The sequence below is a fragment of the Motacilla alba genome, chromosome 2, assembly GCF_015832195.1.
Source record: "Motacilla alba alba isolate MOTALB_02 chromosome 2, Motacilla_alba_V1.0_pri, whole genome shotgun sequence".
Taxonomy (NCBI): Eukaryota; Metazoa; Chordata; class Aves; order Passeriformes; family Motacillidae; genus Motacilla; species Motacilla alba.
Genome location: NC_052017.1, coordinates 51,917,166 through 51,938,337, shown reverse-complemented (window position 1 = coordinate 51,938,337; position 21,172 = coordinate 51,917,166). Strand labels below are relative to the sequence as shown.

The 21,172-nt window shown below is 39.5% G+C and overlaps 1 protein-coding gene across 6 annotated transcripts in view; it reads left to right on the top strand.

The window, feature by feature from the left end:
• Positions 1-21,172, top strand: part of HECW1 (HECT, C2 and WW domain containing E3 ubiquitin protein ligase 1) — a 246,687-nt gene that overhangs the window by 67,815 nt on the left and 157,700 nt on the right. For all 6 annotated transcript variants that reach the window (XM_038129377.1, XM_038129379.1, XM_038129376.1 and 3 more), the window contains one exon: positions 18,389-18,713. In XM_038129377.1, the coding sequence (XP_037985305.1) occupies positions 18,389-18,713 (325 nt within the window). The remainder of the gene's footprint in view (positions 1-18,388; positions 18,714-21,172) is intronic.

Below are 21,172 nucleotides of genomic sequence, written 5' to 3'. Positions count from 1 at the left end.
GGAACCTGTGAGATGATGTGCATGCGTAACACACTGCTGCTGTATGCATCCTCCTGCACAGCTTACTCTACTCAATTGTTATGCGTTATCAAAGAGAGCCAGAATGTGTATTGAAGTTTATCTAGTGTTATTTCTGTCACTGAAATGTTGATATGGTGGGGCTTTTGTTTGTTTGCTTCTAGATTTTCCTCTCTTATTAATCATCAAAATGACTTGAATTCTGTAAAGAGGAAGAGTTCAGTGTACAGCCATGTATGTCATAGGGCATTATGTTATTCCAGTTTCATGAGGATGTATCCTTTCTGTTTAAAGTTCTGCACTTCACAGTAGCCAGTGAGAGCCTCAGGCGCCAGCAGTTCTGCTGGGGAGGCATTTGAGCCTCTGTGCAAATTAAGCAGTGCTGTAATTGCTGAGGAAATACATGAAGTCTCTTGATGATGACAACTGAGAATCTTTGTGGACGTGTCCAACAGCACTCCTTTCACCTCTGGCTAGCTGCAAGCTCAGTGGTATTCTACACGCATATAGACTCGCAAAATGTGATGAAGAATCACAGACTCTTTGGTGAAGAGTAATCCTTGAATGTCCTAGTTTATGAAAACTGTTCACAAGCTGACATTTCATGTGACAATCATTTGAATTTTGCAGCTATTGCATCAGGTAAGTACATCATCAGAAGTATTTGGCAGTTTCTTTTATTACTCTGAAAAAAAAAAACAAACCAACAAACTAAATGAAATATCCCACCCCCACCAAAGATAATGCAGGTTATGGTAGGATTGCATCTTCTGCTCAAGTGAAAAGGCTCAAGAGGAAGGGCATGTTTAATAGCTGAAGGGGTATGAAAAAGATTGAGAATAGGGTTTGTTTTAGTAAAGCAGAGTGCATAATACCTGTTTAACTTATGAGCAAAACCGTATTTTACTTGGGCAAGAGAAGGAATGTATTTGCAGAATTTTCAAATTCATCTGTGGTGATGATTTTCCTAAGTTTTAAATGAATGGATCTCTCGCTGCTAGCTAAATGTCTTTAACAAATCTGGACCCTTACACACAATACCACAGGAGGTCTTGGAGGTTGTCTTAAGTACGTTACACCAAGAATTGTGCCAGGAATAGGTAGCTGATGTAGCAGCTGAAAGAAAACAAATTACTTACTGGCTGCAGCATATTCAACTGACTGTGATGCTTTGTTTCCTCAGGGTGATCTTGTGGTTAAGATAAGGGAGTCTTGGTCCTCAGTCTGTGTGGACAGCTGTATTCACCAAAGTGATGTCAATCACCTGTCACAAAGTGCTCTCTGTTAGATACATCACCTATCTTTTATTGACAAAATTCCTTAACTGCAGCTTTGGTTCAGTTTCTACCTCTCTCCTCTATGTATGGAGGGAAAAACATTCCCTAAATTGGGAAAAGTCTTTCTTCAATTCCTTGCCCCACCTCCCTCTCCTCATCCTGTATGGAAAGCATGTTGAACTAAGTTTATAACATAATTTCTGGCTGGACACTTCTTTCTCCTTTATTGCCATTATTAGAAAAAAAATTAGTTTTCTTTTTAATCTAGCATGGATTACTTCAGGGAAATCCAACCAGATGCACAATTTAGTGTATGGCAGTAGGTACCTGCAAGGGCATTTACTTGTCCTTCCAGATAAGGCTTTTGAGTCGCATTGAAGATAAGTGCCAGTATTTCCAAGCAGTTTGAATACTTGATGGGTACAAGGGGTGTAGGACCCTGCCAGACCCTTGGGGAGGCATGAGCACTATTTAGAAGTGTTTAAGTGTCTAATTTCATTTTTTCAAATTAGTTTTCCTACATATGCCCTATATAGTCAACAGAGTGAAGTCATGCTCCAGTTGGTATTTCAGAGCACGGTTTTCTCTCTCTTAACTATATAACCAATATAGAAAAGTGCCCAAATCTCAATGCAGGCTATGAAAACTGGAAGGAAAATATAGAAACACAGCCAAAAAAATGTTATAACACAATCAAAATAAGGTTCCAGTTACAAAATTATTTTAGTGCTCTAGTATGTGATGGCTCCTCTGCAAGTAATTTCTGCCTTTGAAAAAGTCATCTCTAGATGAGACACAGAACAGCATATTAACCTTTTACTTTAGGTTTAGTCCTTCATTAGGGAAGAGAGCTGTTATCAATCCACCAACAAAAAAAAATAATCTTCAGTGTGAGTTTTACATTATTTTTGGTCTATCAGGGACCACTGTAATACATGTGCTTTTTGTAGTATGCTGTGTATTTACAATAAGACACACAGCAATATTTTATTCTTTAATTAGAGTTTATCACATATGGAATTCATACTTTCAATAAAAAGAGCTATTTATGGGGAAAAGATCCATTGATTTTCCTACACTAAATGTTGTTACTGTACAGTTGTTACCTGGGGTTTATTTAGGACTCAACAGACAAAAACTTTTCTGATACCCTTTTGCAGTGTTCTGCTCCAATTCTGGAGCAAAAATAAACAGCAACAACAAATAAGCTAAAGGAATTACTTTTTATAAAGCAGCGCATATTGGTAGAACCTATACTGAAAGCTATTTCCCAGACAAAAGCATTTCCCCATATCCAAAATAAAGCATTTTGCAATCCCTTTGCTTTAATCGGTGCCTTACATATTTGCACTGCCTTTTTTAATGCTAGCGATAACTGAAGTATGTAAAGAATGTGCTTTGAACTGTGTAGTTTTTCTTATATGTTTGTCTGATAGGCAGAAGAGCCAACAGATCCACCAAAATCATTGGGTGCAAAAGGGATAGTGGTTAGCCAGCCTGCAAGCATGAAGGAAACCCTGGCTCTTGCTGTAGACTCTCAAATGTGTGCTGGTGGTCCCAGCAATGGCTGCAAGATATGGGAGAGTTGTTGGAGAGAGGTGTGAACCAGAGCCCTTGCTCTCCTAATGTCATTTTAATTAGAGTACATAAATATTGGTTGGGATTGCAGTTACATCTTAATGGAGAAATTAAGAAACAGATTCATTTTTGGCACGATTCCCTCTTCCTGTTTACGTTGGTCTCTATTTCCAGCACCAGTTTAATTGAAGGAACAATTCTCTGTACTTGCTTATTATCTGCCAGACATGTAAGGGAATAACTATATATTTGGCGAAATGCAAGGGTGCTTAAGGGCACCACCAGAAATCGAGTTGTGCTTTAAAAAACAGCACAACTGACCAATATTATCCTCCAGGTTATTAGGAAGAGAGCACTTAATAAGAAATTTGATAATGATTGCCATTCTGCTCACGATATCGCCTAACTGAAAGGTTGTGGAGGTGGTTTCCATCTAACTCCAAGAATTTCGGGGGACAGGAGTATGGTGCAGAAGTTGTTTCAAGGCCTGTTGAATTTAACAGACCTTGAAACAACCTAGGCCTCATCTTCCATCGTATCCAAGACTTGCAAGATGAGGCCTGGGCTGAATTCACTTTTTGTACCGATCCATACCTACTGCACAAGCTATTATCCATACTGGATAAGATTGATGACATTGAAAACTATGTGTGCCTTCATAGTTTTGATGCCACTTTAAAATTTCTGGTTGCAGTGCTGGCTGTTGTCAGCAAAAAACTCAAGAACTTTAAAAAATCTGAAATAAAAGGCATTATAATTTATTTTGGTAAAATGCAAATATGCTTATAACTTCCAGGTTTTCCATACTGGGAGTTGTTTCCGTAGTGTTTTGCAGCTTTGGTCTTGCATGATGTGTGGATGTACTTTAGTTTTGATGTGCACAAATATTATGATTTTACTGGAAAATTCAAATGTGTTCTCAAAATGTGGCCCATCTCTTTAAAGCAGAGAAACTGGCTGAAAAAATCAATTATTTTTGAGCCTCTATATGATAAAAGTCTAATTAAAGTCAATTAATGTTTAATTTTATTAATATTAAACCATTTACAGAACTAGTTGCATAAAGAAAAAAATTATTCTACAGTACACCAAGAAAGCTCTGTCAAATACATTATCTCTGACTCTTTATGTGAATATATACTTTAATTGAATTGGGAATTTAAAAATGAAAAATATAAATGAGATTTTTTTTTTGTACTTTGCATTTCAAATTAGTCCATTTTTCATGACACTGAGTTTTCACCTCTGTTAATTTCTTTGGTCCTTGAAGAAAAATTATGCGCTTGATGCCTCATTCAACGTAGGAGAAAAAATTCACACCAGTTTTACTAGTAAGCTGGAAATCTGTCACAAAATCCATACAGAAAATATAAGCATATTTTGTTTAATTTGTAACTAAAATTTTCCACGAGGATGAGAACACGCTGAACTCTGTATGATGAAATAGTAATTAGGAGGAAGGGAGCTGGAAAGGCAGTAGTGTTGTGTTGCATATTTGATCAGGTCCTGTTCCCACTAAAGTCACTTTGATTAGATTTGTGTTGTGTGTTTCTAATGGCCTTTGAAATACCATTACACCTATTTTTGCAGACTTCTACACAGGAGGAAATTCCCCCGTGTGAGTAATCAGTTCAATCTGTGGAGGCTATGTAGAATGTTTTTCATAGCCTACCTTCCTGGGATGATCAGACTTCTGGTTGCCCTTTCTGTCTGTCAGTCTCTTACCTAATTACTTCTGAAGCCATTGGCTAATTTCAAGTGAAACAGAAAGGAGTCTTTGAGATAATTAGGTTTCTACAGGCCTCGGGGGCTGGGAAGAGGAGAGAGACCCAAGGTTGGGACTGTAGGAAAGACAGGTAGAGTCATTTGTCACCTGCTTAAGCAGATGGCAGAGTCTCAAATGGGATTATCATTACCTTTGCCTTAGGTGGGTTTTTGCATTGAAACGGACAGGGATGGGGCTTTAATAAAGGTTTGGTGATGATGAAGGATAGAGCTCTGCAGGAAAACAGCTGTAGTAATTCCACTGCTAACAGGGCTGCTTGTTTTTATTTCCAGGAATACTTTTGGAATCAGACCTGAATGTCTTTAATGCAAACATTTAGCTTCTAGTTAAAGGTTAGAAAAATACAGCAATCAATTTATCACTAATACCGAGAGAAAAAGTACCAGAATGGTATGTAGCTGTTACGCTTATGTGTTACAAGTGATACATTTGTTAAAATAATGTCTTTGACTGTTTGCAGGTCTTGCACTGTGGTGGGCTCATCCTGACTGCACATCAGGTGCCCACCAGAGTTGCTCTATCATTCCCCTCCCCAACTGGACAAGGGGAGAGAAAATATAACAAAAGCTTGTGTGTTGAGATAGGAATAGAGAGAGATCACTCACCTGTTACCTGTCAAGGGAAAATCAGACTTGACTCAGACAAATTAAATTTTTATCAATCAAATCAGAGTAGGGTAATGAGAAATAAAACCAAATCTTAAAAAACACCTTCTCCCCCTGGGGTTATGGCCAGTTCTTCACAGGTTTTTTCTCCCAGGGGGAGGACTCCTTACCTTGCTCCAGCAAGGGGTCTCCTGTGGGGTCCCTTCCACAGGAGACAATTCTCCAAACTTCTCCAATGTGAGTTCTTCCCACAGTCTGCAGTTCACAAACTGCTCCAGTGTGCTTTCCTAGCAAGGTCACAGGTCCTGCCACTAAACCTGCTACAGTGGTGGGCTCTTCTCTCCATGCATCTTCAGTTCCTGCCAGGAGCCTGTTCCAGAGTGGCCTTCCCATGTGGTCACAGCCTCCTTCAGGCATCCATCTGCTTTGGCTTGGGGTTCTTCTTGGGCTGCAGGTGGTTCTCTTCTTCACTGTGGGCCTCCAAGAGTTTCTGGGACACAGCTGCCTCACCATGGTCTGCATCCCAGGCTTCAGGGCAGTCTCTGCTCTGATGCTTGAAGCACTTACTTCCCCTCCTTCAGTGATCATGGGGTTTTCATAGTTGTTAGACACACTTTTTTTCACCCCTCTTGTTGTCTTGTTTTGTGCTGATATGTTTTACCTGTCTTAACAATGTTATCCCAGAGGTGCTACCACCATCATTGATGGGCTTGGCCTTGGCCAGAGGTGGATGCCTCTTGGAGCCAGCTAGCACTGTCTGCACAGGGCATTGGGGAAGCCTCTGGCAGCTGCTCACACAAGTTGACCCTGTAGTCCACTGATACCAAAACTTGGTCACGCAAACCCAGTGTATACACACAAATGAAGTCCTACACTACTTTGGAACCCCTAATGGAAATGCCTGATAACTAGTCAAGTTTTAGCGTCACTGTTATTTATTATTCCAGTTTTACTGCCTAGGGTTAAATTAAATAGCATTTCATCTAGCAAGTAATATCATCAATTTAAAGTTGCATCTGTAGACCAAAGCATATTTCATTGATTTGTGCACAAAATTGGTCAGCAGGAAGTTCTTCTTGTCCGTAGGAGAACAGAATGGAGTCCCACGCTGAGACACCCAAGCAGGCCATGGCTGCTCGCGTGGCCACAGCCTTGTTTGTGTCTTGTCACAAACAAGACTGTTTGTGTCTCTGTCTTTCTTCTGGAACTCAGGTTTAAGGCCTGCAGTACTGAGCAGTTTTCCAGCTTGCTTACTTGTGCAGGCTTCTATAAATACTAATTAATGAAATCGTAGACTTTCATTGCAATGCACTAAAACCTAATCCTTGATGAATTTAGGACACTTCCTTGACAGAGGATTGGTTACCTTACTTTAAGTGCAGTATTAAAAACTGTAATTACTTTTCTTCTACGAGGATTCAATGGCAGCAAAAAAGTGTTAAATCTAACTAATGGTTCTCATTAAAATTAAATGAAACTATTGTTTGAACCTTCATTCAGATCCATTCTCATGCTTTTGTCTGTGAGCGAGTGCAACAGAATATTTCCCATCACCTTTGCAGATGCTCTTCTTTGAAAACAAAAAGGTCTCGCACAAGGCCTTTTGAGCAAGGGACTAGAAACCCTTTTGAACTGGAGTAAAAGAGGAAAGAAGGAAATTAAAACCCTGTGCAGTAACGTAAGCAGATGTACAGGCCTCTAGATATGATTGTGTGATACCCCTAGTAACATTTAATTATTGCGTTGGAGGTGTACTGGCAGTCAACTCAGTATGGGTGGAGTTCAGAAATCAGTCACCACAGGGCTTGCCCATCTCTATGTACAACTCCAGGATTTTTTGGAGATCATAGTCACAGGTCTTGTCTCTCTTCTATGTTTCTATTTGTTTGGTGGAGCCTGGACCAGTTTGCTCTTCTTCATCTGCTTGAACTAGACTGCTCCAGCTGTTATGGGTGGTCTCTGCTTTGAAAATCTGCTTTATACCTGTAATTGTTTTCCAGGAGGAAACTACCAGGCTGCATTTCATCTAGCATTGGCTAGCACTTCGCCAGGAAACCTTAGATATGTGGCTTAGATTTGTCTCACGGTGATCTAGATGAAAACAGCGTCCCTGAACACAGCTTCTCTTCTCTCATGTAGGAGTTTTTTGGGCCTTAGAAAAAGCCACCACGGAATCTTATTCCTCAACTAGAGATTGTAATACCAGAGCTACTACTTTTCTCTAGTCATAGTTTCCCCATTTTTTTTTGCTTTGTTATGAATACAGTTATAGTAGCGGCTTATTATGATTTATACAATCAAAATATGAACAACTTTTAATAATGATGAAGCAGTAAATAGCAGTCTGGTTTGAAAATACTTGTCTTAGTTTTTCCTGTCCAGGAACAGAGACATCTTACCCTTTAAACTATGCCTTGTAGGTTTAAAATCACTAGTATTAGATTTTTAATTATATCAGAATTATTTTCAGGAATAAAATATTGGATCTGTGCCATTATTTAGCATAAGTCAGTTTTTCTTTACTGTTCTTCAGTGCAAATTAGGAAATCTTGATCCTCAAAATGTTGGTCATAATAGATGTTTCTTTAAAAACAACAAATTTTAGTTATTTTGTTGTCACAGTCTCCCTGAAAGTGTACATACGTGAGGAGATAATCTGTTAAGAATAAGCATGCTTAAACAGGGAATTCAAACTCTTAGTATTTTCAAGAAGTGTTAATTCTTTCATTTTCACTGAAATCACATCCAGTGATATCAGACAGAAAATGTGCAGTAATGATGACTGTGCTTCAGTGTCTCATGTTCCAGTTTTCTTTAGAAAAAATGAAAAATGTCTATTCTTGTAATTGCATAGGAAAAAAACCAGATATCATGGTCTAAAACTAATTATGTCTTAAATTAATTCTAACCTATCAAATTACATGTTTGTTTTTAGGTTTTGAGATTGCATTCTAAGAGTAGTTGCTGTGATCTCTATTTCAAAATGCAACTTGCTGCTCTACATGTTTTGTGGTGTGTCTTCCAACAGAGTAGGTTGTCCATGGATGAAAACATTTGAAGTGTTTTAGTTAAAATATGTACTCTTTATTTTCCAGGTCTGGATTAGTCCTTGTTAGCTGCAGCTGTTGACAGCTATACGGGTTTTCCTTTGCTTTACAAAGTCACTTTGTTCCCTATTGAAATCAAGGGAAGTTTTGCCTTTATTGTAAGCAGGATCAAGCACACTCAACTGGATGGCATTTCTGTAGTTTTCTGGAGGTAATATGGTAATAACAGGAACTCTGTAGCCAATTAATTTAAAAATGTCAGGGAATATTTCAGGCCTCATTGAAAGGGAGACGATGGAACTGGGGGCACACTCTGAAGCTGGTGTCTGGTTGAAAGACTGGTTTATTGCAATGGTTTGTTGTTGTTCATAGATCAAAGGAATGGTTGATACAGGCATTAATACTTGACAGACTGCTAATGGTACCTACCTGCCTCACTGCCTGAGGAGGCTAAGAGACTGACACTTCAAAACACTTACACTCCTAAAGAAATACAGATGGACGTAAAGAAGCATGACAGTCTAGCAGCAGTGAATGAAATAGGACATTTTTAATGTTCTCTTTGCTGTGGAGTGGGGGTCAGCCAGAGAGCCATGAGTGAAAAGAGCCTCCTTCCAGCCTGCCTGGGTTTTGCGTGTTTATTGTGCGCACAAGTTAATCCAGTGCCTGTCTTATAGCTGGTACAGCAAGTGATGCTGTGTGTCCTGTCCCTTCCTACCTACAAGTGTTGGGACAGTGGTATTGACAAGTGAGAAAGGGCAGATAGGCCTTGCAAATAAAAAAGGGATGGGGAGGAGAACAATGTGCATGGTCACCTGGAATATGGCTATGGCATGGGCTATAATGTGAGAGACATGCCACAGAGGAACAGGGTCATTGCCAACAGCTTGGGATAGAAGGAGGTAGGAGGGAAAGTGCACACAGCTCTTTCAGAGGATGGCACTCACAGAATCAACAGAAGTTTTTCAGGTCATGGTGATAAATGTCTTGTGGTGTGTATGGATGCACTTGTGCTGCACAGGAGTGTCTAGGCAAAAAGAGAAGCATGGGTGGTGGGAATGCTACATGCATAGATCTGCAGGATAAATCCTTTGATACATACACACATGGACCTTTCATTTGCAAAGATATATACTTGTGTCTGAAAGGAGGTTCATATTAAAAACTTCTCTTTTGATATCTGTACTTAGTTATTTTCAGTGCCTCTTTTTTGTGTGTATATTTTATGCATAATAAGCTGTGCCTGACACCTGTGTAATACATTAGACAAGTCTTTTTTTCTTGTGTCTGGTAGCAATACACACTACAGAAATCACACAAGGCTTGTTTTCTAGTAAAACAGTTGTTTTAGGGGAAGGTGTAATGCATTCTTCATGGTAAAGAATGGTGGAATTTTTATAACTCTCATGTAACATAAGACATTGAGTGCTTTCTGCAAAAAAAAAAAAAAAAAAATTACTCCAGTCACTGAACTTTGGGGAAGAGATATGGGAAATCTCGGACTGCTTCTGAGCAATGACTGAGAAATTGCTGTACCTGACAGTTCTGGGAAACAGTGTGCATTACTGGATGTCTTTCTGCAACTCATATTTACCCTACATAATTTCATTGTTAGTCTCTTAAATTGTGCAGGATGTCTTCAGAGCTTTTCCTGTAAACCTCTGCTGCGTTTACTGGTTCTACATTTTTTAAAACAGCTGTACATAGAGTGCATATACTATACTAAGTATTTTATTTTCTGTGCTATTTCTCTGGATGTACCCTCTAGTCTGCAATTTTATAGTTGTCTAGAAAATCAGACTATTCTTAGTTAATCAGGTAGTAATTTAATTATACTTTTTAATTTCCCTTATGATTTTATTTTGCATCCATTAATGTACTTAGAATACACATTTTCTGCTGCTCTCAGGAGTCCTTTGCCCACTTACCTTTATATAATACAGAATTTTACAGCTTGAGAGATCTGACTCCTTCCTACTAAGTATGTCTGACCTAGGATCCTAACAGTCACTGACTCCTCAAAAAGGGATAAAGAGAGGTGGAGCTGAATTCTGTCTGGAAAAGCCTTACCTGGGTCTCAGTCATTTTCATGAGTAGCCTGTGCCTTCTCTCCCTGAGTACTCAGGGAGTAATGCATTCCTAGATTGGGTGGCTTAAGTACTCAGAATTTCAGCTGAATGAATCTGGACCTCTGTAGACATTGACCTTTTTCATGGACAAAGTACTTGAAGAACCAAAGCGACTGGTTATAAAAATCCATCAGGTAAGCGATGTCTGTTATTATGTGCTGTGCAGAACCTAAAACAGGACATCCAGCATGGTCAGGGCTTCTCAGTAGGAGTATCAGTGGATCACCTCACAGAAGAGCAGCAGTGTTTTTAGCCTGTAACAGAGAAGAGCATCCCTGTTCTTAACCTCCTCCTTCCTGAAAGCCCCTTGGATTAAGTGCCGTTCCTGGGAGGCCAGCAGAGTCCCACTTTCCAGTGGACGTCATAAATGTGGCAGTGATTCTTAGACAGACCAGAGTGGGACACACAGGCTTTTTGAGAAAACCCTCTTCTTAGAGTGATGCTTAATTTACTTTAAAAGGTGGATTAAACCAATACTAGTGCCTGCTATGGAATGTTTGGATTTCTTCCTGCCGCAATTGTTGTGCATAAATATTGTTGGTGGGTTTGAAATGATGAAGAATGGAGGTTTTTAGTCTTTGGCAGCACAGTCACAAGGACTTGTGGATCTGTGGATCTGGCATAGCCCACACTGGCCTTGGTGGACGTGAGGATGTGTGATAAGAGGGGGTGTGTTGTGCTATGTACAAATACTTCACCTTGTACCTGTTGAGAGGTAGTCACTTCCTTCCTCTGTCTGGTACTGCTGCAGATTTCTCTGCCTGCTTCTGGTGGTTAAAACCAACCAAGTAAAAGATATAAATTTCCTATTATTTGCATCATAAAGCATGAACAAAAAGCATTGTGGACTTTGGAGTATTTGACTGTAGTATATGAGCAGATCCTAAGCCTATTTCTTTTATTTTGTAATGTGAAAAAAAACCAAAATGAAGCTGTGTAATGTTGTCTTGATTGAAGATGTTATCATGTTGGCCCTTTTCTAATTCCCTTATAATTATCTTTTTGAGATTTTATATTCAGGCCATATTGCATATTTACCTGTTCTTGTGTACTTGAATATGTCCTTTAAAAATGTTGGCAGTGTTTTCATACCTTTTTTCTGTAATGGGTAAGTCTGATGGCTGTTTCTCATCTCCTGCTGTGCCAAACTGCTGAGACAAGACCGTTTTTGCTGCTACTATTTTAACAGAAAATAAGAAATTAATTTTGTACATAGTTGCATTCCACTGCAGAAACTTCCTAGTGCATTATGTGGAGAACTGTGAGTGGGTTGTCACTGAATCAGTGCAAATGTCTTGAACATAAGATTGTTAATTGCTCTTAGTTATACATAAAGTGGAGAAATTTGGGGTCAACTCATGTAAAACTGGGAAAATGTCTTTTGTGTTGTTATTTTTCAGAAGATTGTTTGGTTTATATACTTACAGGAGTACAAATCTTAATGCAATGTGTGTGTCTTTTAGCACACTCTCTTGGGTTCATCAGACATTAGTCTTTTGTAGTACTTTCACGCAGAGAAGAGAAAACCACATTATTAATTTTCTTCCTTTTTCTGAACCCCAAGAATTTCCCTCCAATCACTGCCCCATATTCCAGCTTCTATCTTCTTGTCCCCAGGAGATTGTTTAAGTGCTTTCAGCATATATGGACTGCTCTTGTTTGTTTGCTCTGTAGATGGTAGGAATATCCTCATTACTGTGCTGCCACTTTTTTCTGCCTTATGACTAATAGGCCTGCATCAAGAATCAATCCCACTCACCAGCACCAAACCTTGCTGGGCTGACCTTCAGGCCAGCTCTTTCATTTTGATTCTAATTTGTGCACTGATTTGCACATCACTGAAGCAAAGTTAAATGTAAGAGGATACATTAAAATAGCAGTAGAGCTGGACTGGAAAGGCACAAGGTCAGAAAATGGAAAAATGAACTGCCTAATAACAATCATTTTCCCTGCTGCTGATGTATAATGGCTTTGATTTTTGATTAGTGGTCATTATAAGCATATATATATATATATATATGTGTGTGTGTGTGTGTATATATATATATATACACATATATATGTAGTGCCATAGATGTGCATTATTGAGACAAATGCTCCTAAAGTTCTCTAGTTTTCTGTGGCATGCACTCCTCTGAAATGTTTTCAGCTTGCCCAAGAGCAGCAGTTTCATCTCTGTAATAAGCAGAAAAGGGTGCAGGGAAAAGGGTGTCAGTAGACCATGTAAGCCTGCAACTCCCTTGGGCTATTAAACAATTCCTTTGAAGTGCTAAGAAGCCATTCCTGTGCCTCTAAAATAAATGGACCAATGCTACAAAGTTCTCTGTGCTCTCCAAATCCTTTGGCTTTGTGGCATTCTCCAATCCCTAGTTTCATGACTTTTGTGTTGGGTTTTATGTTTACAGCAAGTCAAATACTGGATTGTATGGAGAAGACTTTGCATAGCATTTTACACTCTACACCCTTGTTTACTGGATTTGGCTGTAGTATAAGCTATGCTCTAAAAATCCTTTTTTTTTTAAAGCATTGTATTAACAATTCTTCCAAATTCAAATGCCCAAAGGGATTTTTTCCTCACAGGATGATAAATAAATATTTGAGATATATAGCAGTAGGTTGATGGCAGGTTGTTATGATAGCTGAAGCTGTAGCCTTGATTACAGCTTTCTTGTGAACTGTGTTCTTTCTTACCTCTGCATGGCCTTGCATTTTGTGTAGTCAATTGTACTGCGCCTGCAGTCATGGAAAATGTGAACGTTCTCGTGGTTAAATTTGCTGTGCAGGTACCATGTGCTGTGTTGAGGACTGTCCCTAGGCAGAAAGGAAGAAATCAAAATACTTCATTTGCCTTTTCCTGCCTCTGAGTTTGATGGAGAGGTAATGTAGTTTCCCTGGAAGTAGCTGAGCGGCGGCGGCTAAGGGGCCCTCAGGGCTATGGGTGGGAAGAGCAGATGGGGAAGAGATGCCTCTAGAGCAGGCCCGCAGTGGATGTGAAGATGAGAAGGTTCCTGGAAAAAGCAAGAAGCAGATCCTGCAATAAGTATTCAAGGCTATGGAAAGTGAGAGAGTTTCCTCTGAGGAAAGACTTCACATTGCTGAGTTGAGAGCGAGGCTGGAGGGGGAAGTGCTGCCCTGTAAGGAGCAGCAGCAAGATTCATTATCATATACTTTTGTTTTCACCTAGTTCTTTTACTCTTCCATGCAACAGAGGTGAGTTTCCTGTCCTTTAGAACTTACTCAATTCTAATTTGAGCTCTAATAAAACAGTTTTACATGCTGAAAGGCCTTTCAGCAGCCCCACCTTCAAGTTAAAAGTCTTCCTCAAAGCTCTGGCTTGCAGATTCCCATCACGTCCTCTTTTGATGACTGTAGGCACTGTTGTTTTCCTACTTGTCTTTATGCCCCAGCCTCAGGATTTCACCCCAGGTTTTCATACTTGGGCTATGACTAGGTTTTCTAAATCTTTTTAGAAAGATTTAGAAAAAGCTCATCCAGCTTACCAAATCTCACATGCAGGCTGTTACGACCTTACTTACTGTTTTGTTAGTACAATATCCTTGTTGACACACATGCTCTTGCCTTCTTGAAAGCTGGTCCAAAGAGTTCTGCTGAGGTAATTTATCACTTTCACCGGACTGCCCTAATTTTTTACTTTTAAATCAGTCTTACCTCCTTGTTGTCTTTAAAAAAACACATAAGCCTTGCAAATGACAGCTAAAAGCTTATCAGGAGAACCTTAATTTCTGGTGGAGCAAGTAAGAGACTGACTCCACATCTGATTTGCCTATGATATCAGACTTGACTACTGGCATATTAAATTTTCAGATGGATAAATATGCTGTGTCGCAAGCTCCCCATCACAGAAAACTATCTCATTGTCTTTCTCAGCAGTTGCCCTTGAAATTTAGGTTGCAGTGATGCTTGCAGACATCTGAGTTACTACTTTGAGCCCGCTGTCATGGTGGCTAATATTGTCACCTTGTTCTCTTCAATTTCTTCATCTGCCAGGGCTCCAGTGATGGGTTGCGTTTCAGTCATATTCTGTCTCTGGTATGAGCAGTGAAAGTCCATTGTACCACCATCCTGACCTCCACAAATCCGTCTTCCTGCTATCAGAGGTAAATGGTATCAGTCCAAGTTTCTGGAAGGAAGCTCTTAATTGTTTGAACAGAGAACAGAGCTGGGTCCTTGCAGATGTTTAGCTAAGATTTATCTCTTTTTGCTAAAGCATGGACTTTTCTAGCATGATTTAAAATAATCGCAAATGGAAAAAAAAAAGAAAAAAAAAGAAAAAAAAAAATCCCTAACATTAAACCCTGCAGACTTCCAGGGGATGCCACCATGGCAGCTCTAAAACCTATGGTGAAATTCAGCTGGCAATAGTGGTGTGAAGCCTCTCAGCCAGAGGATTCTTCTTGTCTCAAAGAGGGAGACAAGCACCATTGACGGTACATTTTTTTCAGGCAGTGAAGGAAAAGGCACCGGTGACAACAGTTCTGTGTTTTACGAATGCCTAACAGCAATTGGGAAAGGAGAGAGGTGTGAGTGAGAAAAGGAGAAAATGTGGGAAGAAACTGTGACTTTTTTCTTGGTATTTACTGATTACAGGTTTTCTATGTTTATATTTTTGAAGGCAGTTTTCTTTACAGTCAGATCTCATCTGTCATTTCCTTTAGGCTGCTTCTTCCTACACTCCCTGATAGTATTGCAATTGGATTTATATAGGAGGAAAAAAAAAATCTTCAATTAATTTTTCTGATGTTTGCATTGGATGGACTAGGTGAGATAAATAAGAGGCAAACTGCTGCTCACAGATAATCCTCCAAATACCTGATTTTGGGTAGGACTTTCATGTAGCTGGTAGATCTTTAGAGGCAAAGCTTTCCAGAGCTCTTTGAAAATCAGCGGTGAGGAGAGTGAGTGGGAAAGTGAAGCCTGGGGGTTATTTTGTGTAGAGTGTCCCTAGATAGAAACTCCCCTGCAAGGACTGGCTGTAGAAGCAATTGTAGAATGACTGTTTAGAGGCAGGAATGAAGAGGTGTTTCTTGACAACCAACATTTGGTCCTTCTTCGTCCTTGCTTTATAATTTACACTCTATATTAGAAATTACTCTTCAAGGTAGTGTGTGTAGTGTACACACCTCTGCAAGAGGATTGAGTAAATACTAATCTCACACCCCTAAAAGAGACATTTTTAAAACATATATTATGTATCCATGATGGATCAGACTGCTTTCACAAGACATCAAGAGGATGTCATTGCAGTTTTTTAAGCTGTCTCACCATGGCCGAGACTCTATCACCAGGGCTTGGGGGCTTTAGATGGTTACATAGAAAACATGAAAATCTGGTGATAAAATGTGGAATAACTGTTGTACCTAACCTCTTTTCTACTTACTCATGCAGCCATGCTTGTATTTTGATGCCATTATTTAATCCAGATAATTATGTTTGACTATTTCATTCATTTGGGTTGTTTTTTTTTTTTTGGTGTGGGGATTTTCTGGAAATACAAGAGACTGGATTTATGGAGAATTTGGCCTTCTGGGTTGCTTTAAAATTATGCCATTTGTTCCATTGGCATCAACACACAGGAAAACAGGAACTTACAGAATTCAAACAGAGTGATAAATATCCAATTTTTATTAAAACTGCTTAAAGTCATGCTGGAGCTGAAAAAAATGTTTAAGTCTAATTTAATTTTAAGGTATGCAGTTAATTAATACTCTACATCCATTAACATTCAAAAATGAAAGTATCTGCAGAACCACTACTCCCTGGAGTAATTTGTCACCAGAAATAAAATGTCTGCCTTTGAAATGAAGTAGCTTTTGGGTAGTGCAGTGAGCAAAGGAACCCATGTTAATGATACAGATAAATCCAAAGCGTGAACTTCAAGTTCATTACATTGATATCTCACAATTATTAAACCAATTCTAGTTATGTCAGATACTGTTGTGACAGACAGTGCCTTCTTTGCCAAGTGACAGAAACTACCAACAATTTTAATTTACTGACTAGAGTGTGATAGTTTGCAGGCCTGCTTGTGCATCCCAGATTAGAAAATGTTCACAGCATGTTTCTTGATAAAAAACAAGATGCATTTTCTGTTTACAGGGAATTTTGGTCTTTATACTGTGAAGTAAACTCTCTTTCCAAACAGTGAATAAATGCAAGAAAAGAAGCAGCAAAAAAAGACAGGATGAGATGCACGGCAAATGCAACACAATGCCCTTCCCTTCCCTTCCCTTCCCTTCCCTTCCCTTCCCTTCCCTTCCCTTCCCTTCCCTTCCCTTCCCTTCCCTTCCCTTCCCTTCCCTTCCCTTCCCTTCCCATTTCTCTACCTCTATTAGAGGAAAAAATACCTTTTGCATTATTAGCGTCAGTCTTGCAGCACTTCCTATCAAGTGTGGCATTCCTACCAGAGCTATTTTTGCCTATAAACCCTGTTTAATGCACTAAGTGAGGATTTGGGTCAGTGGATTTTAAGCGTTGTCAGGCAGTGTTTGCAAAGTGACAGCATATTCTAGGGGTGCCAGCTGAATTTTTTGCTCTCTGTACAGTTTTTGTGCAACAGAATCCTAAGATACAATAATAGGTTGCTTAATTATTCCCCCCAAAACAGAATTAATAAAGAAAATATTTCTGTTTTTTTCAGTATTTACTGTTTTTCTGTGCTACCATAGCCTTGATAAAGCCGGTGTTTAGTAACTGCTCAGCTGGACAATGGAGCTATGATTTTCTGCCACTTAATTTGTTTGAGTTCAAAAGGACGATTTGACTTCTGATCATGTGAAAAGCATTTCATTGCATACTGGAAAGCTGTCTAGTTTTGTATCTAACAGACTTGACAGCATGGTTGGCAACAGACGGATAATGGAAGGCTAATGAATAATGAAAAGCTGAGCGATTGAAATAGCAGAGCTGCAGGGAGAGAAGAGGGAAAGCTGGGACAGAAAATGGAAAAACAAGCAGTACAGAAGTCAGGAATAACTAGTATTTTGATCAGTATTGGAGAATGTCTTCACATCAGAATTTAACCCAGTCATAACTTAAGCATTCTCCATCTGCCATCTCACAAAAGCTCTTAACTCATGCACCAAGACATGTTTTGTACAAGTCACTCAGCTTGCCTTGAGGAAGGGTAGGTTGAAATTAATATACTTTTCAACTCCTAGGATGATGACTACTCTGCAGTAACCTTCTCAATTGTCATTAATTGTCTGGTGCATTCATAAATTCCTACCTGAGCGGGGAGTGCTTAGTATCTCACAATCTGCTGCAAAAGCCAGATCAGAGCTGTAGCATTGGAAGCTATCAGCTGTACAGAGGGACATTGCAACACTTACTTTGTATTTACACTTCTGTGAACACATCTCTGTTTTTGTATCAGGGTTAACTCTGTTTTCATGGCACTCACTCTTCAGATACCCAGCAGGGAGGAACAGCTTTTACTCGCTGCTAACTGGTCTCTCCAGATGAAATACGGTTTCTGGAGTGACTGCACCTTGAGAAGGATTCTGCAAATGTAACGAGAATTACTGGGGCTAACACTTTACTCCAGGTGTCACTGAGAAGTGAGAAGACTATCTCGTGTAGTCAAAAGAGGGGGGCTCTCTGGCAGTTCAGTAGTCGTGGTGTTTGTGTCTGGATATGTGCATTAACATGCAGGAAGCCAGCTCTTATTAATTTCCTTACACTGCCAAGCTCAGCTGTGGCTGAGCTTGGTGGTGCAAGGCTTGCTCTTACACTTTCTTTCACGGTAAGAGTTACAGAGTAGGAGTTGAGTTAGAACTGTTCTTGCTGCCTCTTTTTGTGTCTCTTTTTTGCAATGATAAATGGAAAAAGATCTTACCTTCTTGCTGTAACCTACTACTTTTCCTGAGCTCTGATGTCGCTGAAAAATTCGTAACACTGTAAATACTATCCTATCTTTTTTTCTTCACAGAATCTGTACCAAAACAGGTTCCTGGGCCTGGCAGCCATGGCATCTCCATCTAGGAACTCACAAAATCGGCGCCGGTGCAAAGAGCCTCTCAGATACAGCTATAATCCTGACCAGTTCCATAACATGGACATCAGGAACAATTCCCATGAGACGGTCACCATTCCTAGGTCTACCAGTGACACAGACCTCGTCACTTCAGACAGCCGGTCCACCCTGATGGTCAGCAGCTCCTACTACTCCATCGGGCATTCACAGGACCTAGTGATATACTGGGATATAAAAGAGGAAGTGGATGCAGGGGACTGGATTGGCATGTATCTCATAGGTAAGTCCCTGTTACCCCTTCCCCTTTGGTTTCCTTGCTGCTTTTTGTAGATGTAGGCAATAGGGTAATGTGGGTTAATGATAGTAGTGAGCTGATACAGCTCCCTTAAGTGTAATCTTAAAGTGGGTTTATATATGACAAGAATTTTTTCTGCTCCTTTCTGTATTACTGGTTGCAGTCCTTGTGATCACTTTTTCTTCAGCAAAGATACAAAAAGACTTTCTGTTGATGGTTTCTTGACATTTCAAGATAAATTCATTTTAAAGCCATTTGGATGTTGGGAAAATACTTCCTGTATCAAGACAGTATAATATTTTCAAGGTTTCCTCTTGAGATTCCTTGAGTAATCTGTGACAGATGAGAAGTTTTACAAGTCAAGAATATGAATCATTTAAAAACCGTGTAAGAATGCCTTTTTCTCCATAGCCACAGGATATTTTGATATGAACAATAATTATAGACTGAGACGGTCTGAAATTGTCCCAGAAATTTTTGCTTTTTTTTTTCCTTTTATTGTGTATTGGAAGCTATATTGAGCAATGCACATTAGCATATTTTTGGCAACTTCACGTAGTAAATCCAGCCCCACATAAGAGTAATGTTTCAAGTGTTTCAATCCACTTTTACCTGATTGTTTCATTTCAGTATAAAATTAGCTTTCTTAACCTGGTTTGGTTCCTATGGAAATAGTTCTGCTGCTGAGACTGGAGTTTATGTTAATTCTACTCTCTGGTAAATTCTGAAAATGGTGGATCAGTTTCAGACGCTTGTCTCTGTGTATTAGAGTCTTAAAAATGTAAAGTTCTTGAATGTTTCTTGAAAACCAGTGACTTTGTAAAGAATTGGTGCCCCCACAAAGGGAAATGTTGGTAAATTGCTTTCCTTGTCTATTTGGAAGGTATGCCTAGTACTAAGCAGATATTTTAGTTCTAATAGCATGGTTTCATCTTGCCCAGACGGAGAACCAAAACCAGATAAGCATATGCATATGATGTTGTGATATGACCTTTTGGAGCTCATAGGGGACATCATAGGGAGCCACGGTGTTACTTAAGTGTTTTAGTGGATAAAATCAAATGGCTTGGCTTCACATACTGCTGATATTGGGAACATAGGTGTCGGTGACATAGGGGATATATGAGAAAATACTAGATGGTAGATCTGAGCATGTAGAAGACCCATGGTGGCAAGATATTAGGCATTGTAAGGTAAGTTCAGGGTACTGAAGAGACTGTAAAAAGGGATACACAAGGGTGGCTATTTAGGATATGTAGGGAAAGGGGTGGAGGTTACAATAAGCCAAGCTGCAATACTTCTTCCTGTGAGTAACCTCATAAAATGTCCTTCTTTGAAAAGAAAAGTAGGCTTCTGAAATTTAAATCTTATAGGAAAGAAACAGAAACTGGATTTAAAACAGATGCCTTGAAATCAGCCTAGTTTTTTGGCCTTAACAGAAAATTACTTTTCTTTACAGTTAAGTATGAAGCGAATTGTTTTGCTGGAATAGATGAAAAGACACAGCAGCCCCCAGCAATGGGCACTATGAAATACTGTATGCCTATTCTGAAGTAGTGCAGGCAAGTCATGAACTCTTGCCTCAGTAGATAGAGACAAAGTATTCCTTCTTGTGGTCTGAAGTCAACAGAAAGTGCATAGGGCTGTTTCACGCTGACTGAACTTGTTCAGCCAGGTTTCACAGCTTGGGCATTGCATCCAGGGCTGTGAAGACACACTCTAATTTTTATTTTTTTTTCCTTTTGATAAGCAACATGAATACATAGAAATTTACCTGGGCAAAATAAAAATATACCGTGATACTCCTGCTTCATTTATCATATCAAACAGCATACATTGCCCCAGACACCCCAATAAATTAAAGATGCAAATTTTGAAGTGTACCCTTGCCCCTGGCTGAATGCCTGTTGTTTATGACAATAGTCAATGGCTCGTTCCAAGGAACTCCGCTGCCACATAAAAAATTAATAGCATATCCTGTCCCCAAGAAACCAAGAGCTGATCCTTGATGTCTTTGGAGGTGTTTTGTCTCCACTCTCTCAGGGTCCCACTCTAAATAACTGAGGAAATAGCAGACAGCAGTATCCCTCATTCCCTTTTTTCTCTTCCCTTCCCCTCTTGCCACTCCTGCCCCCACTGAAAACCTCATCTAATATGAGTTTTGGTTCCCTTTAAAGAACATGGAAGACTGTGAAGATCACTTGATTTTAGAGTTTGTTTGACATGGAAAACACTCAGGATCTATGAAGGTTACTGGCTCTGTGGCTGTATCCACATTTACTAAGTAGGGCAAACCAGTAGGAATGGGTCTGTAAAAGCAAACATCTGATGAAGGCCTTTTGGGGGCTTGACTTAGAACAGTTTCAGTCTGGCAGACTGAATGCCCTTGAGTTGCTGTAGTGTGTCTTTCAGTTTAGGTTCATCAGGACAGAATCGAGTTCATG